At 32.1% G+C, this 26,120-nt stretch overlaps 4 protein-coding genes and 3 long non-coding RNA genes across 15 annotated transcripts; 1 reads left to right on the forward strand and 6 right to left on the reverse strand.

Moving 5' to 3' along the window:
* Nucleotides 1–1,051: 1,051 nt before the first annotated feature.
* LOC128389922 (cystinosin-like) lies at nt 1,052–3,715 on the reverse strand. Of its 2 annotated transcripts, XM_053349580.1 has the most exons (4): nt 3,290–3,715; nt 2,402–2,986; nt 1,899–2,016; nt 1,052–1,581 (listed from the first exon to the last, which is right to left on the reverse strand). In XM_053349580.1, exons 2-4 carry the CDS (start codon nt 2,894–2,896, stop codon nt 1,367–1,369), a joined length of 828 nt encoding a protein of 275 aa, XP_053205555.1. In that variant the 5' UTR covers nt 2,897–2,986; nt 3,290–3,715; the 3' UTR covers nt 1,052–1,366. The 2 variants fall into 2 exon arrangements, with proteins under 2 accessions (XP_053205555.1, XP_053205556.1); XM_053349581.1 differs by lacking the exon at nt 3,290–3,715 and having other exon boundaries at nt 2,402–3,217.
* On the reverse strand, nt 3,654–8,022 carry LOC128389911 (tyrosine-protein kinase Src42A-like). Its single transcript, XM_053349568.1, has 3 exons — nt 7,388–8,022; nt 6,749–7,197; nt 3,654–6,289 (listed from the first exon to the last, which is right to left on the reverse strand). Exons 1-3 carry the CDS (start codon nt 7,876–7,878, stop codon nt 5,583–5,585), a joined length of 1,647 nt encoding a protein of 548 aa, XP_053205543.1. The 5' UTR covers nt 7,879–8,022; the 3' UTR covers nt 3,654–5,582.
* A 6,372-nt stretch (nt 8,023–14,394) lies between these two features.
* Nucleotides 14,395–16,849, reverse strand: LOC128389909 (pre-mRNA-processing factor 17-like). Of its 3 annotated transcripts, none has more exons than XM_053349564.1 (3): nt 16,700–16,849; nt 15,999–16,505; nt 14,395–15,892 (listed from the first exon to the last, which is right to left on the reverse strand). In XM_053349564.1, exons 2-3 carry the CDS (start codon nt 16,491–16,493, stop codon nt 14,597–14,599), a joined length of 1,791 nt encoding a protein of 596 aa, XP_053205539.1. In that variant the 5' UTR covers nt 16,494–16,505; nt 16,700–16,849; the 3' UTR covers nt 14,395–14,596. The 3 variants fall into 3 exon arrangements, with proteins under 3 accessions (XP_053205539.1, XP_053205540.1, XP_053205541.1); XM_053349565.1 differs by having other exon boundaries at nt 15,999–16,525; nt 16,700–16,842; XM_053349566.1 differs by having other exon boundaries at nt 16,695–16,842.
* Nucleotides 16,850–18,692: 1,843 nt separating this feature from the next.
* Nucleotides 18,693–20,530, reverse strand: LOC128389919 (Golgi pH regulator-like). Its single transcript, XM_053349577.1, has 3 exons — nt 20,380–20,530; nt 19,227–20,255; nt 18,693–19,153 (listed from the first exon to the last, which is right to left on the reverse strand). Exons 2-3 carry the CDS (start codon nt 20,118–20,120, stop codon nt 18,701–18,703), a joined length of 1,347 nt encoding a protein of 448 aa, XP_053205552.1. The 5' UTR covers nt 20,121–20,255; nt 20,380–20,530; the 3' UTR covers nt 18,693–18,700.
* On the forward strand, nt 20,165–24,643 carry LOC128389930 (uncharacterized). Of its 6 annotated transcripts, none has more exons than XR_008325542.1 (3): nt 20,165–20,305; nt 21,229–21,679; nt 21,754–24,643. It is a non-coding gene; the product is annotated as an uncharacterized LOC128389930 (long non-coding RNA). The 6 variants fall into 6 exon arrangements; XR_008325544.1 differs by lacking the exon at nt 20,165–20,305 and adding an exon at nt 20,552–20,741 and having other exon boundaries at nt 21,402–21,679; XR_008325541.1 differs by lacking the exon at nt 20,165–20,305 and adding an exon at nt 20,628–20,741.
* Nucleotides 21,557–23,189, reverse strand: LOC128389932 (uncharacterized). Its single transcript, XR_008325545.1, has 4 exons — nt 23,048–23,189; nt 22,757–22,903; nt 21,730–22,474; nt 21,557–21,647 (listed from the first exon to the last, which is right to left on the reverse strand). It is a non-coding gene; the product is annotated as an uncharacterized LOC128389932 (long non-coding RNA).
* On the reverse strand, nt 24,437–26,120 carry LOC128389933 (uncharacterized). Its single transcript, XR_008325546.1, has 2 exons — nt 25,686–26,120; nt 24,437–25,608 (listed from the first exon to the last, which is right to left on the reverse strand). It is a non-coding gene; the product is annotated as an uncharacterized LOC128389933 (long non-coding RNA).

Genomic DNA, 26,120 nt, shown 5'->3' on the forward strand with positions numbered 1-26,120 from the left:
CTCCTTTGATTTTTGTAGTTGTTTTAAAGGTTAATTGTTACAATATTGGTTCGTTAACAGGGAAAAGATTAACAAAAAGAGTGCGGGAAGAGTTTTTTACAGGTCGATCTTAGAACTATTTCCGTTTTCTTTTCATGATTTCTCGAAAACCACTAAATGGTCCATATTCAGTCTATGGCAGTTTGGCCGATACTTTTTTATCATATTTAAGGTTATTCAGTTCAATACGCACTTGCAGGTCATTTTAGGAATTTTTCGAGCTTATCTATGAATTGGATTTGTACAAAAGCTTCTGAGTTAATTAAATTTCTGTAAAAAGTCAGAATAAGTTCTAAGTAAGGCCGAATGATTCTCAAAATGAAAACCGGATAAGTAACTGAAATCGTTCTGTACAACAATTTGTTTATACTGAAAACCAGAAACACCAAAATCAATACAACTGTCACAAAGATGGACGGAAACAATTTGAACATTTCTGGGAATCAGATCAACATGAAGGTAAATGTTTATTTTGAAAAATCGAGAGGAAAAGTTAGCTAATCCTAATTTAGGTTTTCTTTTCTTGTTTATCTTTTATATCTTTTGTAATAATATTCATTTCCTTCTTGATGGATGTTTGCTATTTCTGGTGAAAAGCAATTTAGTTATCGAATTTGCTATCAGGCCATAGTAATAATATCGGTGTTTTGAAAATGTCAAGATTTCGCTTTTCACAAAAAGGATTACGGTTGGTAGGATTTTCTATGAAAGAATCGTTGAATTTCAATGAATCGGATAAAATTAACACGAAATTTGTCTCTGTTAATTGTTTGTAATATTTTAATTCTGTCTGGTTTATATTAACGAGGCCAAGAGCATCATCATCTTTGATCATCTTCAATGATAATCAACAAAGTTTACAGTTGAAATTGTCTCATCGTCTTTGTCAACAAGTTTAGTTACTTTACGATATCATTGATTGTCTTGATCAATTACTAACAATTAACCTTTTACACGATAAATTGGAAAATACACTTGCTAATATTAATAGTTTTAAAAGTGATCAAGTTAATTATTTGGGTTGGATGAATATAAAAATATTATATTGTAATCAAAATTTGTTGATTTTTCTTATTGCACAAAAATAGATTGGCTTGAGAATAGGAAAATATTGAAAAATGTGAATGTGAAAAACACAACAATAATTAAATATATAAAAGTTACTGGGGAACAATTAAAATGGCGATTAAGATTAAACGGAATTAAATTATCTAATATATGAATGATTAAGTGATGAAAAATGGGGATGATGATGATTATGATGTTGGTGGTAATGGATTAGGAGAGTTTGTTGTTGACAAGATAATCAAGTTACACTTTGTAACAATTAAGCTATGTGAGGCTGATTGTTACGGTTATTTTGTTCATTGTTGTAATCAATTTGATCCGATTGATAATATAAATCACTTCTTGAATTGTCTTCGGGTTCCTCTCGATCAACATAAAAAATGTAATGTTGGATCATAAAGAAAACATCAAAGGCCATTGACAATAATCCAAGGCCAAATTTAACGGGATTGCCGATCATTGTATCAATATTTTCTGGATAAAAATAACAAAAAATTAACAATTAATAAAATCGTTATCATAAAATTACCTGTTGAATTACATTGAATGTTAATATTTGTACTTAATTGTTTCAATTAATCACATTTGGCTACAAAATGATTAGTAAATAAATATTAATTTCAAACGAGCAAAATGATTAAGGTTGTATAATATTGGATAATTAACTAATTAAATGGCTCATGATGATTAGCTCAAGTAACTACGTTTTTAATTATTAATATCAACCATTAATAGTGGTAATCATTTGTAATTGTATTCAACTGTTAACTTTAATAGGAAAATTTACTTACTCTCCTTAATTGCTGACAATCCTTGTTGAATTAAACTAAATGATCCACCAGTAAAATCAAGTAATATATTTCCAATACTCCAGCCGATTGTTGATTTACGCTTGTAATTAAAGTAAGCCTGTGATCAAATTAAAAGAAACATGATAATTAATGATTAAATTAACTGAAAGAAAACAAAACGATGTTAATTAATCAACAACTATATTTGAACAATTAGATAAATACTGAGAAAAGTGATCATGTGGTTAACCAGAATTGATCAAATCAATTGTTAAAACACTAAAGAGTTAGAATCAAAGTAATGAGATGTAATCTAAATTTAAACGATTAATTTTTAATCCAGTTTAACTCAACTGGTCAGATAATTAACCCGAGAGAGTGTCTGTCATTGAACTTGAAACTTGTTCTAATCAATGAATATAACCAAAAAATAGAAATACAATTTGCAATATTGATTAGAGGAAAAAGGATAATAATAGAAAATCAAATTAATTGATTAATACCTGAGGGAAGTATTTGGAAGCACTGATTCCCAATTTAACGGTGGCAAAGTAATAACCATGATAGAAAGTGTTTAATTTGTGGACAATGACCAACACTGTAAGTATACCAGCGCCGAGCCAGATGACCACAGTAGCGATGATAACGGTAATGTGAACCTTTTGATTGCCCCGTTCGTAGATGAGACATTGAATTATGGTGACAATGGTGGCGAAAGTGGCATGGATTGAAAAGCCGATGTCGTTGGCAAAAACGGGCTCCGTTTGGTTTGGATTAAAGTGGACAAAATCCTCCTTGAAACGGGGAATGTAAAACAGGCAAACATTGTAGATGGTGTAACACAAGAAACCGGAAAGGTTAAGGGCGATGAAATTAAAATCAAGTCCGGTCACTTTTTTACGCTGATAGTTGATTAAAATTTGAGGATAGAAACTGATTGACCAGGCAGCAAAGTAAATCCATCCGACAATTTGAATTATTATATCCAATGTTTCCATGTTACCAAGAGTAAAACGTAAGGTCACTTTGATTTTGATCTGTCAGCCAACAATTAAAAGCACTTGAAATGTTCGGGATAATCTGGTAATCTAATGGATAACAATTGAATAGATTATGTCATTCAAGGTGACAAAGTGAGAGAGAGAGAGAGAAAAGAATAGAATAAAAAATCAAAGGTTAAATGGATAAAGTGAACTGGAGATGATGTTGATTGATTAAAGATTATTTTGGTTAAATTAGTTGATTTAATTTTAAGGGTTGTGGTGTTGGGTGATGATGATGGAGATCAAGATGAAGATGATGATGATGATGATGATTTGAAAAAAAAGGTGATTTGATAATAAATCCTGATTGGGATGTTGCTTGGAAAGGTTAATGTTTGTTGTTGTTACCTGATGTTGGTGGTTGATTTTTTAATCTAATGATGGTTTAATCATGTTAATTGGACGATTAAATCCTTTAACTGGTTGTAGACATGATACAATTAATTGAACACTTGAAATAGAAAAATAAATTTAGCAGAAAATTAGAGAAAAGATAATCAATTCAAAATATAATAGTAAACACGTTCAATCGTGCTGGTGAAAACCAAGTTGATAGAAAAATGGAAAACAATTAAAACACATTAACAGGTATTTATATATATTAATTATTAATATGCAATCAGTAGGTTAATCCTTTCACATCATTGTTAATCGCTGTGATGATTATGAACAATCAAACAATCACAATTAGTAGATATCAACAATTGAAGTGATTATTTTATCAACAGTGAAAACCACCAACACTTTTGATAATAGGAAATTATTTCAACTGATTAAAAAGAATTAAAAAAATTACAATTAGCTAATTGTTTATGTATTGCTGATAATTGATCACTAATTGTAGAAAATTAAATTAACTAATTGCAAGAAAAGGAAGAAAACAAAAGTATCAAGAGTGAAACTGGTTACATATGAAAGGAAAACATATGATAGGAGTGAATAGATATTCTGGTTGGCGGGCTGGTCAACGATTTAAAATTCTAACAATTAAATGATTAATTGTTGAAAGCGAGAAAAGTAACTGAAATGGAGAAAATTGTAATTCTATTTGACCCTTTAATCAAAAAGCAAAATAAGTGAAGTATTAAAATGATTCCCTCATTTCGGTTGACACAATAATTTGCTTCATTGATCATGTTGATGTTTTGTCAGATTAACTGATTGTTTTCAAATGAAAGGTTAAGATTGTTTTTGTTTTGGTTTGATTTTTTTTTCTCTTCACTTTTTACTTGCAACATTGAAAAAAGAGACATTATTTTTGAAGTGGAAAGAGTAGAGAGAGAGAGAGAGAGAGAGAGAGAGAGAGATAAAATCACCTTTATAAATGAAGGTGATTTTCAGGAAGAGGGAAAATGAATTGATGGTTTTGATGAGTGGCGGTGGTGGAAAGGGTGTTAAGTATAAGGTGCTAATGATTTGGATGTAAAGTTTACAAAATGATTGGAATTTGATGAGAATGTTTTTTGTGAATACAATATTTGTAAATAAAGTTAAGGGAGCCAAAATTAATAGAAGAGAAATCTAACAAAATGAGAGAGAGATAGAGGGAGATTGATGGAGAAAACAAGCATATATAAAATTAAAAAGATGATTAATGCTTGAGCATAGGTGGTGGGGTCGTCTTGTTGTTGGGCCTTTGTTTTTACTGGAATAGTATCGACGTTGTCTGGGTTGTTGTGGTTCATTTGATGGCGATGATAAGGATGATGATGATGATGATGAGATAGAGAAGAGAACAGAAAAGTGAGAGCATTGCAATTGATAGAAATACAGAGTGAGCATTTCACTTCAATGAAGATAATGAAGAATTGACATAATGATAAAAGATAAAGATACACTAAAGAAGAGAAATGGTGATTGATGAATGTTCAGTCGACATAGATAACGGTGTAATTACAAAATCGAATTCGAAATTTATCATGAACACTAATATTCTATTAAAGAAAAAAAAGCAGAAATTTTTGATGGCACTTTTCGCACACTTAAGAGAGAAAGAGAATTGAAAAAAAGAAGATAGCAAGAGAAAAGAGAGAAATATAAGTCAATTCTTGGATCTACAAAAAAGTTTCAACCTGACGTACGAACACAAGGTTTTTGTTATCAATTTTGATGTGTAAAAAAAGAAGTGATAAATTGATAGAAGTAGATTGATACCAAAAAGGTGATGTAAAAGGAAGTCAAAGGAAAAGAACGTTTTTTTGATACCAAGAGTTTGAGTGCCTTTTGTTGTTATGTGAGTGATATAAGACAAATTGGTAAAGATCTACAGGGTAAATAGAAGAGGGAAAAGGAGAGATCAAGAAAACCTTTCAAGAAGATTAGAAATACGATTGTTTGTTTAGTGTTGACATCGGTAGTTCTTGATTGAAGAAGTAGTTTGGAGTAACAAATGGCTGAGAATATGGTTAATTAATTGCTCGTCCATATGAAGAAAATTGCATTTCTTTTTTTCTCTCTCTCTTTCTTGGTTTTTCTTTTTTTTTCTTTACTTCACTAACATCGTAAATCAGGAGAGTTAAAGAAAAAAAAGAAGAGAAGATTTTTGAATTGAAGTTAAATCGATGATGATGAAGAAAAAGAGTTGAAAATTGTGTCAAATTGTATAAATATGTTTAAATTGTTGTTAATTATGTTACACATCCTAGTGGACACCGGAAGCTTCCTTATAATCGGATCCATCCAGTGTAAAGAAATCTTCAAGTTTCCATTGCAATGTTTCAAATGTTGGTCTTTTCATTGGATCTTTATGCCAACACTCTAACATTATCTCATAAAGTGCCTGCGGGCATCCTTGTGGACAAGGCATTCGGTAACCATGTTCAACTTGGTGTAATACCTCAGCATTGGTCATACCTGGATAAGGTAAACGACCATATGTAACAATTTCGGTTAATAAAATACCGAAAGACCAGACATCCGATTTTATGCTGAATTTACTAAAATTAGCGGCTTCTGGTGCTGTCCATTTGATTGGGAAACGAGCACCAGCACGAGCTTCGTATTCATCTTCTTTAATTAACCGAGCCAAACCAAAATCAGCAATTTTAACAACATTTTTCTCACCAACAAGAATATTTCGAGCAGCTAAATCTCTATGTATATAATTTTGTGACTCAAGGTAGGCCATTCCAGAGGCGATATGAGCTGACATGTCAATAAGTTGGGGGAGTTTAAGACTACGTCCTTTTCCTTGAAGATACTCTAAAAGGCTTCCGTTTTTCATCAATTCGGTAATGATGTAAATTGGTTCTTCTAAAGTACAAACAGCGTAAAGTTGTACCAATTTAGGATGTCTAAGTTTCTTCATGATCTGAGCCTCAGCTAAGAAATCTTTTGGATCCATAGTTCCTGGAATAAGAGAGAGAGAAAAAAAATTAATAAATCAATTGAAGTTTTGTTTGGTTTTTTTTTGTTTACGATTATCTTTCAGCTACGATTGAAACGTTTAAACCTAATTAAGGAAACAATAACTGAGTCATTTTCGCCTTTTTAAAAGTGATGGATCGATAAAATCGAGTAAAAAAAGGCTGAAGGAAGAATTGAAGGTAAAGATATTATTTGCTGTCTATAAATGATGAAGGTTAATTTCTATTCGTATACAAAAATATGATCATTTTTGGCGACTTTCTAACGATACAATTTCACTGATCAAAAACAATCTGTGTGATGCCTGAGTAGGGAAAGAATTTGCTTTTTTCGCTCCTTTCAATGTAAATATGAGAGAGAAAGAGAAATTGATAACCATCTCAGTTTTGACTTCCTTCCAGAAGTATGGAAATAATAATTAATCAATTCTGTTAAACTAACCTGTCTTTAGAGTTTTAATTGCTACTGGTGTGGTGTTATTCCAAAGACCTTCCCAAACTTCACCAAATTGTCCTTGGCCAAGTTTACGGGTAAATTTGAGAGAGGTTCGATCAATTTCCCATTGATCTCTATGTGACAAACCACTGGTAGTTGGTTTTTCAATTTGAATACAGGGTTTCCTTAAGTTTACACATAAACCATCAGCGTCTTTGTTGTAATGTTCAACAAGTTCTTGTAAGGTTTTAAATGGTATTCGACGGGCAATGAAAAATCCACCTTCGTCTAGATTTCTGATTCGGTAGTGTTTTACTGTATCACCATCACGAACTGACAAGGAGAAATCATTACGACGGCTTTCACTGTCCCGAATAAGGAATGATCCGTGCTCATTTTCTGGCATCAAAAGTTTCTTTTCAGCTTCAGCTCGCTTGATTTTTCCAAAATACCATCTTTTATATATTAAATGATGAAGTGAAGATTGTGTGAAAGAAGAGAGAGAGAGAGAAGAGGAGGAGGAGGAAGATAAAGAGAGTAAGGTGAGAAAAAAAAGAAGATACACCAAAAAAGAAAAAGAAACAATTAGAACATAATGAAAGATGGGTTAACTTAGATTATTATTATTCTTATATTGAAACTTACGGTTCTGCTTCAATAGAAGACAGTTTGGCAACATAATTGGAGGGTATATATCCCTCTAATTTGGTTGATTTTGATTTAGCATACCACCAATCACCTTGAGTATCATTAACCACGATTAAATGTTCACCTTTCTTAAAACTTAAATCTTCCTCAGTCCGAGCATCATAATCATAAAGGGCAACAAACACTTTACTATTGTTAAGAAGGTGATCCTCTGGTCCATGTAAACTATCATCATTTAGAACCGGTACAACAGGCAGATTAGATGAACCACTGGCACCAACAACTCCAGAAGGATTAAGTTGTCCACCATTTCTTAAATTAGACACATGAACATGAGAAGAATCCAAATTACTTTGTATGGGTGCACTGATTAATTCATGGTGTTGTTGGGTGAGGCCTGGTGATCGACTGGTCAAATTGTCACCGGAGGGTTGATTACTTGTATCCTCTGTACGACGTTTAGACTTACAACAGAAGCAGCCCATCATTGATAACAGAGGAAGTAGAATCAAAACACCATTTAAATTCCAGACAAAAAGAATAGAAAAAAAAATCAAAATAACAAACAATTTAAAACATTTTATTATTAAATCAGAAAAAATCAAAAACAACAAATGAATAAAAAGAAGTGAAAAAGAAAGAGATAAAGAAAGGAAAAATCAATTCCAAGACCAAACCTTATTTTCTTTCTTTGTGTCGCCATCTCTCGGTGTTAACCTTAAATTCTCTCAAAGCATTCGAAAAGAAAAGTCGCTTTTTTCTGTGCTCCTGAATTTTTGGAACTTTTTCATGAAAAACACCCGAAATTAATTTCTATCCTGTGATAATTTTTAAATAGAAGTGCTTGGTCAACTCTGTGTGCTAAGAAAAAACATCATCAACAAGGGAAATGTCGGTAAACAGCCAGAAACAATTCTCCGCTCCTGACCTCAGGAAACTGCGTAAGTAAATCTTCATATTTAAATCAAAAACAATTTAAACATTTTATTTTACCGAACAAGCCTTAAACAAACATAACCAATAACCAAACTAAACTAATATTTAAACCTTAAAAATAAAATTTACCTTCATCAGGGGATAAGAAAACAACCAAAAGAATGAAATTTGCTCTTGTTAAGGAATACGCTGAATCACATCAAGATAAAAATCTGAACATTGACACCATCAACACTGAACTCATCGCCTTTCCAATAATAAAAACGTTACAAGAAGCAGTCAAGGACACTCGCTTCGCAAATAGCCTAAAAGAAAATGAACTTCTTGACCTGGTCAAATTCACAGATCGGTTACTGTCAATCCAAGAACAAGCAACACAAACGGACATCGAGATGCAACCCATTGAGATACAAGATCTATCTAATAATCAAATAAAAAATCTCCTCTCAGTCCCCTTTAACACTCACCAAGGTCCACCACCCACTTGGTTCGACGTATCACATCTCACAATTCATCATACAATCATCGTCAAAATCCCTGGACTGAAAAATCAACTCGATAAAAAACTGGGAGAACTAACTACTGATCAAGTGGAAAATGTGTTAGAAGAAGCAAATGAAGACATTGGTACAGCCGAGGAAGTTGCCCCAGGGTATGACTCGGCGAAAATTAAATGTTCAAGTGTAACCGATCGTACCAAAATTTTCAACTACATTCGAAAAATCAAACCTGAGTGGGACACCAAAATTCCACCCATTCATGACCCTCAAATTAAAGTGCTCAGTGTCAAATTCAGAGAAGAAGAGACAGCTCAATGGATACAGAGATTGGTTACCAAGAACAAGTGGAAAAAATGCTGGAAGGTCAACATTAAACATCACTATAGAAATGGTCGCTTTCATGATGTAATAATCGAGATTGACCCAGCTCTCAGGGAATGGCTTGAGAACCATGATGGGCTGATATCGGTGGGCTACAAACGAGCTCGTGTAGTCGATCATTTCGACATAAAACAATGCAGACGTTGTACTCGTTTTGGTCATAACGCTAACAAGTGCACTCAGATTAGTATTTGTCCTTACTGCGGAGATAAAGATCATGTTCATGAAACATGTCCAATTAAAAACACTCCGCACAAATGGCAATGCCCAAACTGCCTTAAGAGAGGAGAAAATGCCTTTGAGAATAAATGTGCCAAATTTCAAGAAAAATTACTTTTTGAACTTGAAAGAAGAAACTTTCAATACAAAGTTATAATGGCCTAAAACTTAATTAACTTAATTGCCTCAAACCTTTCACACTCACATGAAAATTAAACCCAATATCCTTTTCAAAGTAAAACAATTAACACAAACCATTAAAAGTAGAATCATCTTTCAACAATCATCAAGTAAACCCTCTTAATCCTCAAAAAGCTCAAAATCCAAAACTCCAAATCCTCTTTTAACAATTAAGAAAACTCTAGAAAGGCAATTAAGAAAATTGAGTGTAAATGAATAACACAAACTTAAAACAACAACAATTTAAATTCAAAACAAACACAAACTCTAACCTCATCACTAAACTTTTTTCCCTTCTCTTTTCAACTTCACAGCAACCAAACTAAACAAATGTCAACATTTAAAGTCTTTAGAGAACTTCAAGCTCTCAGACTTGGGTGGATTAAAAAAACTCCAACTTGTGATAAAAGTTTATCCTTCCAAATTAAACTCAATGGTGTCACCGATTATTCAATGTTCATACAGTTTCTCATGACAACATTACCTGACTCATCAAACAAAGTGACAACAATTAGACTGAGAAAAAACGAAAGAGTTGAAATTCGTGCTGTATCATTGGATGCTAGAGCTGAAATTTATTCAATCATTGAAAAATTTTTTCCCAACTCGTCCATTTACGAATTCGAGCCAACACCTTCAGCAATTTACTTTAAAGCTCCTCTCCTAGTTAAATTTTCATTTACTCTCGTGCTAAACAACATTCTAAACTCCAACAATCTAATAAGAGATGACAAAACCTCTGTGGCTGATATTCAACTGAAAGACAACCTTGCCATCATTCGACTAAACATAAGTCAACAAAATCGTGATTTAATTCTAGACAATGATGGTTACATTCATCTAATGGGAAAAACTCATCAAGCTCATGATGATCTTGACATTCACATGTGTTGTTGCCTAAAAATAATTCGTCGACCTCATGAAAACTGTAGACCTCGTTGTGTTAACTGCTCTCAATTAGATCATATTGACCAATGTACTAATCAACCTAAATGCTATCATTGCCAAGGCCCTCACTCATCTAATTCATCTGACTGTGCAACAATTAAAAAACTCATCAACAAAGCAGCAAAAATTCATGACATTAATTATGAATGGTTCCTACGAACAGAGGATAAACCTAGTTTATCTAAACGCTCGTAAAGAGCGTGAAACAACTGACAACCTCATCCAGTTAACCTTAAAATCTAAAGCCTCAGTTCTTGTGTTGGTTGAAGCAAATAGAGGTAAAGCCTTAAACTACATCAATCGAGGACTCGTCATAAATGATCAAACCATATTAATCACCTCATCGGACATTAAAATTCATACCAGTAACATCAGTGTAAAAAATTGTATAATCTCTGTGATAACCTATTGTAGGAAACAACTTGTTATTACTGGAGGTTACATCGCTCACGCAAATCAACCAGCCAATGTCCACGACTTCCTTGAACTAGTTGCATCATATGCTCACCTACCCATTGTGATAGTTATGGACGCAAATTGCGAAAACCCCTTATGGTCCATGAAAACAACGCATAAGGATTGTTCAACACCAATCGCCAATTTCATCATTCATCATCAACTAGAGGTTATAAATAAACCCAGAGCTGACAACTACACCTTTCAGCACAATAATACGAGATTGACTTTAATGCGATCATGGATCGACATCCTCATCACAAATGTTAAAGACGTTCAGCTGAGCTTAGGTGAGATTGTTACTGACCACAGGAAGTTTACCTTAGATATTCCACTTCAACCTCCATTCGTGGACGTAAACAATTTAAGGAAGGTTACCTTTATGCTTAAATACAAACTTAACATTAGATTAGAAGACCCTTTCACCTTCTTCGAAAAATTAGTCGAGTTTCAGGAAAAAAACATGAGAATTAAGACAGTTCAGAAATCGACGTCAAATAGAAGAATAAAAAGACTCAGAACAAAGATTCAAAGAATGAAGCGAGCAAAAGTAGACGCAGAATTAATTAGACAATTAGAACAACAATGTATCAAACTCAGAATAGGAAAAAAAATAGGGACCTACAATTATCTCTTTAAAATTAGAAAAGACAGTAAAAAACAGTGGAAGATAATTAGTAAAATACTAATGAGAAATAGATTCACCAAAAGCTCGGCTGAACCAGATCTTAGTAGCTACAGCACAGAAAAAATTACCCCCCAGATAGAAAATGGAAGTCAATCTTGCTTGAGTGAACTGGAAAGGTTGTCGGTTCTATCAATGAACTTCAAGAAAACCTCTGGAAATGCTGATGAATTTTCACTTACAACTTGGAAGAAATTTTGGAATCTGAACAAGAATATCATCACCTCAGCGATAGAAAAGTCTTTCCAAATTGGAATTATACCATCAGTCATTAAGACCTTCGGCGCTCATTACTTACCGAAACCCGATGGTAACCTTCGTCTCATAAAAATCTCATGTTTCATCCTAAAAATCTTCGACAAGATCCTCACCAAAAGAGTCCAGAAAGTTCTGCCTCAAATCCTCATTCCCGAAACTCAATTTGCTTATCAACAATCCATAAATAACAACGACCTACACATAAAAATATGCGAACACCTTGAACATGGAATAATCATCTCAATAGATGCAACAAAAGCCTTTGATTTTATCTCACTGGAAATCGTTTACAATGAGCTTGAAAAGTTTGTTGACAGTGGTACCTTCTCTATGGTCAAGTCCTTTCATCGAAATCGAACTCTCCGCTATAAAGATAAGAAACGAATCTGGTACAAATCAGATGATATTGGAACTGCGGCTGGTTCATCTCTGGGCCCCATTCTTTTCATAATTGGTCTAAACTTCGCAATCCGACAAATGAAACAACAAGGAGTCAAAGCGTTGGCTTTCACTGATGACATGTTAATCCTTAGTAAGAACGAAAGTAAAGAATATGATCTGAAAATGGCGACTGAATCATTGGCACAGGTTAATCTCACCATCAACCCAAATAAAACGAAAATCTTCACCAAAACAACTTCTTTAACAGAAAAAATAGTGGGTAAAATTGTGACCTACTCGCTTCATGACTCGAACTTACCCATCCTGGTAAATCTCTTTACCTCGAAAATCAACAATCAAATCCAAGTTATAAACAAACTTCCTGTCCACTATCAAAGATTAGTAATATCGGCCTACTACACATCGATGCTGTATCACCTTGGGCCCCATGCTCTATACAAAAACCAAAATTACCAGATCTTCATCAACAACATTCAAAAGACAGTAAATCAAAAGCTCAAAAAAGTTCTGGGCCTAAATCAAGCCATTTCCAGCTGGGTACCAATAATTGTGATAAGGATTACGAACCCGGTAAGTATATGGATACAGTCAATTGTCGAAGCTCTTTTTCGAAGTCGTCAACAAGAAGAAAACTGGCCAATCCTAGAACTTTTCACAAAAAAAAGAACATTCGAACCCCCTGAGAATGAACAAATAGACAATTTTTGGAACAGGAAGTGCAACCAGTCCCCCCTCAAACAAGCATATATAAGAATTAAAGAAAATAGTTTCTCCCTTGATGAAGAAAGAATAATCTACACATCAACTTCAAGTTATAACAAAACGTTACTGTTAGCCCTTTTTATGCTAGTAAATAAACATAAAAACGATCGAGTAAACTACCAACTCCCAGAGATAATCATCAAATTCCCAAATTCAGAAAGTACTAAAACGGTAATCAGCATCTTAAAAAATCACCGCCTAACATACACCTGGACTGCCACAACCCTCAGTAATCATCTGCCCATTCAACCGATAAAAACTGTTGAAATCAACAACAAAATTAACCTCACCAGAGATATAAGAGAACACATCATCGAAAAAATAAATCAAATTACCACTCAGGCAAGAACCACATCAATCTACACCCTTTTCTTTCCAGGAAAAATGGAAAAAATATACAACAACATCAAAGGAACTGGATTAAGGAGAATCGTTGTAATCTGCTCAAAAATAACAATTATAACTCAAAGAATTAACAGAATCAAAAAAAAAGAAAGACAATTTACACATTATTTAAATCAATGTAAAAGCACTCGAAACCATTGGCATGATGAATGGGATCTCACCAACAATCAGAATCTTACAGAAAAAATCAAAGATCTAATTTGCATCTATGAAATTCTCGTTAATAAAGAATTTAACTGTAAACTGAACGAATAGTTCGGTGTCTCAGGAACACCCTGTAGACGAAAATGCATAAGGCATTTGCCATGTTTGGTGAACAAAATAGCATGTAGATAATTTTGAAAGAAAATAAAATTAAATCTTCTTAATTTTAATCCATTAAGAATCTTAATTTTTATCGCAATTTCTTAATAATCTTGGTGTTTAAATTAATTTGGATTATAATTTAGACGTTAGAATGGAACATTGTCTTCACAATTGGTTTTCTTTTTCATTTTCTGTGTCTTTCCTTTGGTTTTATTTCTTTGTTTCCATTGATTAGTGAGTTTTGTTTATTTTTTTGTTCGTCATCTTTAATTGTTATTTATTCAATCTAAATGAATTTAATATTTTATATTGGGTCTGTCAACTTTGCTCTTAATTCATGGAGTTCATGGAGTAGTGAGACGGACAAAAGATTCAATTCTTTTTGTTGATTAGATGATGGGAAATTAAATTACATTGATGATTCTTTATCACAATTGATCAAGATCAAGGGTAAACTAATTGGTTTCTCTCTCTCTCTTTCTTTGATTGTCTCGCTGTTTAATAGTCTTGATTAGGATGCCGATGGGTGTAAATTAGGGAAGAGGAAGTGATATGTTTTCTAGATGTTACACATGGAAAATAGTTTATTTTTTACAAACATGATGAAAAGATGAAGTGAATCAAAGAGAAAGTGAAAATGGCGATGAAAATAAGCTTTCGGGTATATTGATATAATTCCAACAATTTAGTCATATAAAATGGAGATAAATTGTTGGCTTTCAACAATAACAGAAGCTTAATTTAGATGTTATTTTAATCAACTCAATTCTAATCCCAAAGATGAATTCTATTGTCCCAACCAGCAGTTAAAACTTTACTCGTCTCGTGTGGATGCCAAAGTACATTGATACAAACATTTTCGTGGGCTTGAAGTTTAGTTAACAATTTGGTTGTTTTCCAATCCCAAATGAATAATTTACCATCGGCATCACCGCTAATTAAATATGACATGTCAGGTGAGAAATCAGGTGTACAAGCATAACCAGCAACCATATGACCGGTGAAAACTTTTTTCGAGTTTAATTTAAAACTATTTAGACAAGCGAAACCTTGAATCTTATTGTCCATCGATTGACAGGCCAACCATTTACCGTTAGGTGAAGGTGAAATCGCTGGCATTGAATGTAAACCAGGATCAGCGATGTATTTAATATCAACCGGAATGTCCCATTCCCAAACTCGAAGACTTTTATCATCGGAAGAGGAAACAAATCGTCGGTTATTGTCAACAAAATTGATCGTATTTATAGCGCCCAAGTGACGATCATATTCTTGAATAATTTGACCTGATCTTGTGTCCCAACAAAGGATCTTCTTATCAGCCATACCAGAAAGGAAAAGATGATTTTTATCATCGTCAGGATTAAATTTGACACAAAAGGGAACCTTTCGATTGGGAAATCTTTTAACACATTGTCCAGTTTCTGTGTCCCATAATTTTAAACCGCGATCATAACCCGCTGAGATAAAATGATCACCTCGACGATTGAAACAAACATCTCGAACAGCCTGTTTATGTCCAGAATAGGTTAAAATACATCTTCTATCACGATAGACTTCCCATAATTTAATTTTCGCATCCATCCCAGTGGACAGGAAAAGATGAGCTGATCTAGGAAACCAACGAATAGCAGTTAAACCCTTTGTATGACCAGTGTAAGTATGAATTATCCTCTTGGGAAGGAAACATTTACGAGGTACATTGTCACCTCTTAGATTAACATCTAAATCTTGGGGTGGATGAAGGAAAGATCTTCCTTGATAATCATATGGATCTGGAATGTGAATTGTACTTTTCTCATCAATTTCTTTCTCTTCACGATTAACTGTAAACTTTTTCTTTTTTGACATAAATTCTTCAATCTCTTTCTGCTCTTCTTCACTTGGTCGAGAAACAGTAACTTCTCCTTCATATGGAGCCCAAGGTCCTAAATAATTATCTATGTCCATAGGGTCATCGTTTTTTAATCGTTTCTTCCGGCTAGTTGAATCTTTTGATTGATAAGCTTTTACCTCAGGGTCATCGGAAACACTGGCCACTGGTAAACCCAATTGAGCAGATGCCTGGAAAATGAAGTGATAAGAAGAGTAAAAGAATTGCAAACAGTTAGATAAATTCTCATAGGAATGATAATCTTGTTGGTAGAAAATATTTTCTCAATCAACTTACAGCTCCTTTGACAACTTTATCTTTTAATGTTGCATTATCAGAGGGATCATAAGCTATTCCATGGAAATGAAAGGTTCGTCTTTGTGTCTCAAAGTGATAATCATTTACCGCTGTCACCTCAACTTGTCCGGTTAGAAAGTTTTTCCGAGGAAGAGAGGAAGATGGTCGTGAGGGATGTGAAGATGGTCCAATATTGGGAGCATAAAGATCATCATATTTAGCATTATATGCAATCTTTTTAGTTGAATCAAGATCAATAGCAGGTTGAAATTCAGTTTTTTGTCGGAAATCTTTAACATGAGACTCATCCACTTGTGGGCAAGTATTTATTTGACTTAATTTACCTTTAATATCAACAGATATTGATGGTACAGGTAATTCAATATCTTTCTTGTCACTAGTTGAAGGTTTAATTGGAACCTTGGTACCAACAGGAGTTTCCCCTTCTTCTTCATCTGATGAACCTCCACCATAACTTTGAATTAGATTAATCATGATGATGAAACTCTAAATGAAAGAAACAAAATCTTAATAAAAAATTCCACTGTCAAAATAAAATTAAAACCAATCAATTCAAACATTAAACTCAAATTAATTTACGAAAACCAGAAAACAAAACCACAACAATCAGTTGTTATTAAGAAAAAAACATTTTCCTTTCTTCAAAAGATCAACCGAGAAAATCATCAATCTTACCTTACCTTAAATCAAATCACTCGAATGGAAAACAATTGTACACTTAGATATTATCTTAACAAATCAATTTTTAACCCAATTAACTTAATTATTCTAAAACCAAATTAAAAGAAAATTAATTAAGAAAACAAATTAATTGAAGAAAATTTTTTCTCTAAAAGTAAACAAAAACCCGGTTACTATTGTGTCTCCATCTCGGTGGAGAAAAATAAACTACGCTAGAATTTAAATTCGATTTTTAGAATTTTCGACAAAAAGAACTTTTTTTTATTCTCTTTTAATCTTTAGATTGAAGATCTTTCATTTTATCTCAAGTTTAATCTTTTTTTGATCAGTTTTTTTTTCTTTCTAATTGTTACAATTTATTTTTGTGATTTTCTAACAGTTTTATCTGTGCCATCTTATTGTTTCTCTTGGTGTTTTATTTGTCTTTCAGTTAGCAAGATGATTGATACTGGTGAGGTAAATAAATATGATTGCGTAAAAAGTGAATTGATTGAAAAGATAAATAGCCAAAAGCTAATGGAAAATGAAATCACTGTTTGTGAAAATGCAATTAATGATTTAAAGTGTAAAATTGCGGATCTTGATTACAACATTGCTGTTAAACATAATGAACTAAACGATCGACTCAATTGTTTAGAGCAATCTAAAATGATCAACTGTTATGGTCAATATGTTCAAGATGTTACTAAACGTTGGATTGGCCATTTAAAAGAATCTTTTGGTAATCATAATGATTATTTGGAACATTTGGCTCTTGGTAAAGATGAGTTATCCAATTTGGCTGAACAATTCATTGAAATCAAAAACGAGATATTAATGAATAAAAATTTGAAACCTGGTTGGAGTCGGGACTCTGTTAAAAGATATGCTGAAAATTTGATCACCAGCGTTGAAAATGACGCTAAAAATGATTTACGTTTTGAGCGTGATGAATTGGTTATACTTCAGAGGCGAATTGAATCAGAAGCTGAACTTTTGAAATATTGTGTCAACGAAAAGCAATTGGAACCACCAGTTTTCGAGAATATAAAAGTGACTCTGCTCGAGAAACTCAATCTTGATGATTATGGACGTAAAGCTATCAAGAGACACTTTGTTGGAACTAACGATGAGCACAAAAAACGCGCAAGAAAAGGTGAATATGTTAGCGTTGATTTTCAGAAGGCTGTACCAACTAATAGCTATCGACATCAGCAACAACAATATCCATCACAGCCAAAACCACAATCACAAGAAATTTGTCCCACCAACACTTCACAAACCTTTGGTTACAATGAAAAGACCGATGAACAACCAGTTAAAGCTTCAGCACATCGACTTAACCTTGGAGAAAGTCAGGAACGAAATGAAGAACCGTCAACCTCTCAACCAATTCGGAATCACGTAAAATTTGAAGAGCCTCCTCGTGTAAATCAGTATATGAACAGCCGTTCATTCAACGATTCATTTGAACAGCAAGATATGGATTCTCGCAAACGTAAAAATCAAAATGAGTTACCATCACCATTGGATAAAGTTGTTGATCTAATTGAAGACTCTCCAGACTATGTAATAGATGAAGACAACACCAATGAAGCGAAGAGAGCTAAATATGACTCAGACAAGGAACTTGATCTAGAATTTGGTAGTAATTACTGTGAGCCAGATTTCTTGCAATACCCACCAAATACTCAAGGAGATACACAGGCAAGTGATTGCTTATTCTCTTTTACCCAAGATTTTAATTTGGACTTTTTTGGAACAACCAAAAATGATGTCACAGAGAAAGAGCCAAGCATCAAGGGTGTACTTCATTAATCCAGTGGAAAATAGCAGAGGAAACGTCAAAACTTCGTCAACACTTCTGATGAGTATCACTTTTTTCTTTTCATTCCTGATTTCATCATTCCTTCTATTACTATTATACCCGAAATAGTTCTAATACATTTCATTCGATTATCAATATCAATGTTAAAATTTCAATCAAATCAAAAATAAAAGCCAGAGCAAATATACGATGGTTAAAGCTCTTTATTGCTACTTTGTTTATGAGCCAGATAGAGAAAGCCAATACTGGAAAGAGCACTGACCAAAAATATTACATCAAACCATCGGTGATAAAAGTTAAATTGTAAATCTCCTAAAACTTGAGTAACAATTGTCCGATATTCAAGAGGCATATTCATCCTCATGAGAACGACACTTGATACGAAATACATTGCCATTATCTCCGCAAGAGCTAAGACAATTATATTTGACGATTTAGGACTTGATATGGCGTAAAAAAATTTAGTTAAAGCAATTAAAAGACCTCGAATAGAGGAAATAACAATTATCCCAACAAGAAGAAAGGAAACATGTTGTGACCAAAATTTAACATCAATTTCCAATCCAATCCAATTAACAGCAATTTGAATACCCCGAGTGACAGGATCGACTCGACCAACACGATTAAACACAATATTAATTGTAGACTAGAGGAGGGGGAAAAAAAGTAAACAAACAATTAGATTGATTAACTAAAAACAAATACGAGAATTTACTTACTATAAATATTTTCCATATACAGTAGAGAGAGAAAAAATAACCAATAAAGTGAAAATATTTTCCTTTAAAAGTCTTTGACCATTCCATTCGTGTTTGCATCGCTTTCATATCAACCAATTCTAAAAATAATTGTCTTGCCAATTCTTCTAAAGTTCGACAATCAGATCTTAATTGTGATACACTTTCAGAACCTGAAGATGAAAAGGTTTGAATGACACTTGTCCAAAGAGAAGTTGTTGATGGTGATCGACTGTCTTTCTCAATTAAAATGATCCTTTTCTTTTTCATCACAATTAGATCATATGTTCGGATTAACTTTTTCTCTAATGAGGTAACATCAGCCGAAGTAACAACTCTCATAAAATAAGTCATCGAGGTATAAGGATAATTGACAGCACCAAATCCCGAAAGTAAAGCCATAAGAGTAACACCAATTACACCAACTCGACTGATTCCTTGTTCAATTGAGAAAATACCATGTTTAGGACTTAGAATGGGAAAAGGATCACCAATCTTCCAGAATAGGAAGATAAATATACACCAGATGAGGAAAGTCATCGGTTTGATGTATCTTTTGGCGATGAAAGTTACATTGCATAGAATACAGTAACTTATATATAAAGGTAGAATCAAAATGATGATAAATAACATGATGTATAAAATTAATTTCCAATAGAAAAATCTTGTACTTGGATCAAGGATTCCAATTATCTCAAAGATAATCAGTTCAAACATTGAACATGACAATGAGAATGTAATAGAAAATATAAGCTGGACAAATGAATGATGAACTTCATAATCACGGAACAATTGTTTCACAAAGAATATCCATCCACCGGCAAAGAAAAGTACCTGAGATAATATCACAACGAAAATATCACCAAATAAACTCATCTTTGACTCTCCTTCTCTAGAAAACCAAATCACCTAATAGTTTGTTATTTTCTCTCCTTTTCAGACAATTTACCATATTAACAAATTATCACTGTTAACATTTAACACGTTTTCCCATGATGGTTAATTACAAATCTAAATGCAAATTAAGACAGAGAAAAAAAAACAAACCCATTAGATAAAAGGTAAGGAAAAAAACGTTGCATAGGTTAACACATACACAGACTAAACTTTGCAGAGAAAAACATTAATTACTTACCCTAATTAAATTGACAGTTGAAGTTAATTGTTGACCTTAGTTGGGGTAAAATAAGTGAACCTTAAATTACATAATAAAATTGGTTTGGGTTAATTAAAAAGGAAAAAGAAATCAATCTAATTGAGAAGAGAAAAATTTAGAATAGAAAAAACACATGATGGAAGACAGAGAAGAAAAGAAAGAGGAAAAGAAGAAAAAACGTAGACAGAGAAAAAGAAAGAAAAAAAAATTGAGCTTCTTTTTATTTGTTTTCTCTTGTTGATGGATTGAAATTAATTCTTCATGTTAATTGTGATTAACTTGATTTCTTTTTTCTTTTTTATTCTTTATTGTTTGGAACAATTAAACGAATCATATTTAAGGTAAGTTTTCATTTTTTCTCTTCTTTCTTATTATGATTTCTATTTGTTTATTTCTTTAATACGATTGTGACTTTTTTCTTGTTTCTTTTTCTCTGAAATCAATTGTGACGATTAGTTAATTGTTCTATTTTTAACTTACTGTGATTAAGGAGAATTAGAATTAGAATGTTGAATTTACCGATTAGATTATTTCTGTGAATTTACGATGTTGATTTGTTTGTTATTCTTTGTTAGGCCTAAGGGTTATTGGTTTGATTTTCTATTCTTTTTCATTTCATTTCCTCTTCAGTTTTATTAACATTAATTATCTAATATTTTGTTTACTCTCTTTCACCTTCTATTTATCCTAATTAAGATGATTATAGGAATTTATTTTATAATCAATTCTTAAATCAATTTAATTTTTCTTCTTCCTCTTTTTACTTTATTCTCTCTTCCTTGTTGTTATCCTTCCTGTTTGTCTTTAGTATTCATGATGATAGAAAAGTGTCCCAATGACCATGACCAATTTTTTTCTTTTCCAATATTTTCCATGATTTTTGTTAATCACGATTAAGTGGAAACGTTTAGCGAAGTTACTGTTAAACGACTGCTAATGATTTACGCCTCGATACAATCTAATTAACCTTCAACTGAATCAAATTTAATTCTCCTTGAAAGAATTAGAATCATCAGAGGATCAATGTTTTCCTTCAATGGCGATCATTTCCCGAAAAGAGAATCTGTCTCATCATGTATAAGTGAAATTCAACAATAATTTACATGATATTTGGAGAATTCAAATTGTGAAAAATAATTACAAAATCAATGGTGTATTTAAATAAGCAAAATGGTGTTTATTTGCAATTTACTTCATTACATCTCGTTTGATTGGTTATCAACTTCAGGAAAATGAGCTGATTTCATCTAAAAGGAAACAAGAAGAATGAAAAGAAAAGGTAAACAAATTAAGAATCTCATGTTTAAATTGTTCAGAAAATTTACTTACTTTAATTATTATTTGAATCCATAGTCTTCTTTGGCTGTTGAGTTTATGGCTTTAATTGTCAACGAGTAATTAGCTATTTGAAGAGATTCGACTATTTGAATTGTTGATCATTTTGTACAAACCAATATACATAAATGTTAACATGAAATCAAGAAAGATGAGGAACATGTTGCGTTGAAAGAAATCAAGAATCATACCAAAGTGGATCATCGTCGATTCTTGTAAATTAGAATCACTTCCGATTATGAACAAAAACAAAACAAAAGTAATAACACAAATTTGATGACACTTAGAAATTTGGAATAACAATGGGAGAATGATTAATGTCAGTAATTAATCTTGAAGCGAAGAAAGAAACAAAGAAGTGAGAAAAAATTCCAAAAAGCTTCAGAGAAAATGGAATTCATATTAAAGATGAAATAATACACAGAATATAAGAAAAAGGAGCCAAATCGAGTCAATGGAGAACAATTTAGTTTACTGAATGAAGAAAACGATGAAATGAAACGATTGAGTTGAAGGAACCAACGGTAAAAGTGGATCACTGAAAATGTAAGGAACTGTAATCACTTTTTGATAAGTTGGATAATCTCAAGTGAGTTAAGGTGAGTTAAAGATAATCTCTCGAGGACATCGTTAAGGTTGAATCTGATTTTCCAATTCTTACTATCAGAGAATCGTTTACCTCCATGATGTAATTTGGTTAATTGAGATTTTCTTATACTTAATGAACCCACAAAAAAATCTGTAAGAGAAATAAAATAAAAAACTATTAACAAGGATACAAAATATTTCCTATTACAATCATAACATTATCAACGTTTCAATGGATGGTTATTTGATTTCTCAAATATTATCATGTAAATGTCTTGAGGCAACAAATTATCAAATTTTTTCTTCTGTAAAGATAAAAATAAATTCAACTAATCACCTGAAAATTTCACATTCAATGTCACTTTCTCTTAAAATGAAAAATTTGCAAGTCTCATAAACGATAATCATTAAAATCTCTTCCGAGTTTTCTTACCTTGATCTCATTAGGAAATTGATTTGATTAGGAGATTTCAATTGTTCCATTGGAGCAAAAGAGATGGAATCAAAAAGATCAACCAGATAGAAGATAAATCAAATTGAATTAGTTTCATTCTCAATTGTAAACATAAAAGTTTCGTTTCTGTGGGAATATAGAGTAAGTATTGACGATAATTCAGGCCAAAGAATAATAAACAAATCGAGAGAGAGACACGAATATATTTGAATATTTCATGGTTCCATTAATAAATGTATCTAAATATTTAGGAGAAAAATTTTTACTTACTTGATTATCCAAGAAAATAATTCATTTCCATTGAATAAATAGATGAAAGTTAATCACCCAAAACAGTTTCCATGTCACATAGCGACAAAGTCACTCGATTCCAAGTGAATAGAAACAAACATGATGAGAGAGTAAAGGAAAGAAAATGATGAGAATTGAGAAAGTAAAAACATTTCTAAGATTATCCATTAAACACTAATAAAAACAACAATTAAACCCAAATGTTTACACTAAATAAAAATCGGAAATGAACATGGAACCATTTTCATTGCAATTGGAATCACTGAATTGATTAGACTTCATTTTTTTCACTGACAAAATTTTTACAGAGGAAAATTGAACTCACCCAATTACAAATGAGACTTTCTCATTACGAGATTTATTTATAAATCGAGTCTATTTTTAACTCTATTTCATGGTAAACACTGAGAAAAGAACAAATTTCATAGACAAAATTAAAGAAGAGAAATATTTTCTTGCCAAGAAATGAAAAGAGAAACTAAAACCAAGATGGCGAAGTGAAGAAAAAGAGAAGAGAACAAAAAATGAAGATAGAAAAGAACAAAATGTTTTCTCTTTTCTCTGTTCACTTTGTCTCTTGTTCTTCATTGTCACAGTTCAACATTCAAATTAATTCTTTCAATTAAATTTAAATTTTTCTTCTTTTTAAATTAACTAATCAATTTTTCTTCTTCATCTCAATTAATCTGATTGATCCGAGTGTTTCTTTTTTCTGAATCTATTACAAGATTATATGGATTAAACTACTTGTTGAATGTTCTTCTTCTTGTAATTAATTACATTTTTTGTTCTGTTTGTTGGTCATGTTGATTGTTCTTTATTGTTAATTGTGTTATTTGATTTAATCACAATCATGGATTGTTATACTTGTATTAAGTGGTCAGTTGTTTCTCTCCTAATTTCCAGTTCAATTGTTTATTTAATCGCTTATGGATTAGCTGTTCCGTTGGTTGAAACTCATCTTATTGAGTTTCATATGTTTTACCTGTTAACCCTTTTTACTAATTTTTTTGGTATTTATGGTACAATTAAGGAAAGATATTGTTACCTTTTCTGTGTAATCTTTAATCTAATCTCTTTATTCATCATGTCAATCCTTGTAAATCTACTTAATCTTGGTTTGTCCATTTTCTATTGCCTTGTTATATCTGATGTGATACTTTTTGCTATTTGTGTTAAAAACTGTAATGAACCGGACTATTGATTAACCAAATCATTAATATTAATCATTCTTCATCTTTATCACAATAATCATGATCATCAACTTGAAACAATCAGTTAACTGTATTAATCATCATTGGTTTGCTTAATCCTGAATGATTTCTTAATCCAAATAAGAAAAAAAAATGAAAAGACGAAACAATCAACTCCATTGAAAAGTGAATCGTTTATTGTTTTAACATGAGGGACAAACAATTGCTCTCATTGTTATTATCGGTGTTAATTGTAATTAATTTCTTTCATTTAAAAGAAAACCACAATTATGATTCCACATAAAAATATGTATGGATTTGTATGTGCATGGAAAAACAAAGTGTGTATTTACCCATTGAATTAAAAGATTGTTAAAATTAACCAACCAATTGATTAATTGTTTTTTCTTCTTCATGTTTTCAATCCGTGAACAGTAAATTCTCAAGTTTCAAGTAAATCCAATGATTAACAATTAGAGGATAACTCAATTATTCAAAGATAAAGGAATCAAATTGAAAAGATTTAAAAAGAATTAACAAAATTTCAAGTTTAAAGATGAGAAATATAATCGTTGGTTCCCTGAATTCCTCGGGTCAAGTAACAATTTGAATTGTAATCAGTAAGATGATTAAGATGAACACTTTTTTCAATCATCAGTTGGCGGCTTCCATTATTCTGATTCCACAATTAGCAGCAAAAGTTAATGACATTTTCTTTAAGGCGTTTGCAGAATCACATATCAACCAACTTTATCCGAAACAAACTAATTGTACTCGAAATGATGATTGTCCAATAAATCAGCTAATCCATGATTATGGTTATAATTTAATCTTACCGAGGTTCAGCTTTGGTGTATATTGAATTTGATAAGATATAATTTACTCTGTGTAGTGATTTCCATTTGCGAATTATTCAAAAATAGATTTTGTATTGATTTTGATTTTGATTGTTCAAAATTGAATCACCAACAATTGAAACTACCAATTGATATGAACACACTTCCAATTTAATTGAGTGACGAGGAGATGATAACAAATACATGTAATCAACTTAATCGTTTACCAATTGACCGCTGTCCTGGTTTAACTTTTTTTTCAGATATTGAAATTACTAATTTCAAATTAGTAGGAAAAAATTTTTCATGTTGATTGTCCAAACTGATTGTTGTGAAAATGACCATCCAACCGAGCACCAAATGAGCAAGGAAATGAAAGTAGTACATGCATACTGATTTAATTAGAATGGTGGGAATTATATCGGCGGGTTGATTCGTAGATTCAAAACTCGAATCATGAAATTCAAGTTACAGGGGAGAAATTGATTCGATTGAAGAGTAAAATGTTTACCTGTTGCAAAACGAAATGAAAAGAAAAGGGAAAGATCAATACATTGAAACAAAATCTAATTGAATAAAATCTCTCACACATTATACAAATTGAGAAAAGAATAGAAAAAGAAGATTGGACGAAAATTAAGAAGAAAACAGGTTAATTAAACCGATCATTTGAAATGATGGTGATTATGATGATGGTAAGTTAATGAGAAGGAAAATAATTCAGTTGTTATCGGAATCTCCAGAAAAAGACTTGACTGGGCAAAAGGTACAGTAGCAGATTAAAAGAGGGATGGAATCACGGACCATTGATGAAGCCTGAAGGAACAATTGAAGTTGATTTGGTGAGATTTGGAATGAAAGTTGATGATGATGATGAAGATAATAAAAGATGAAGGTGGATCCATATTATAGATGAAAAGAGATGAAGAGAGAGAGAGAGAGAGACAAGAAAAAAGAGTTGAAATGATTTAATTTAAAATTCTCAAACGATCATTTGAAATGGCAACAATTCCATCATTTAAG

This window comes from Panonychus citri, unplaced genomic scaffold, assembly GCF_014898815.1.
Source record: "Panonychus citri isolate SS breed McGregor unplaced genomic scaffold, ASM1489881v1 Contig00111, whole genome shotgun sequence".
In the NCBI taxonomy this organism is placed as follows: Eukaryota; Metazoa; Arthropoda; class Arachnida; order Trombidiformes; family Tetranychidae; genus Panonychus; species Panonychus citri.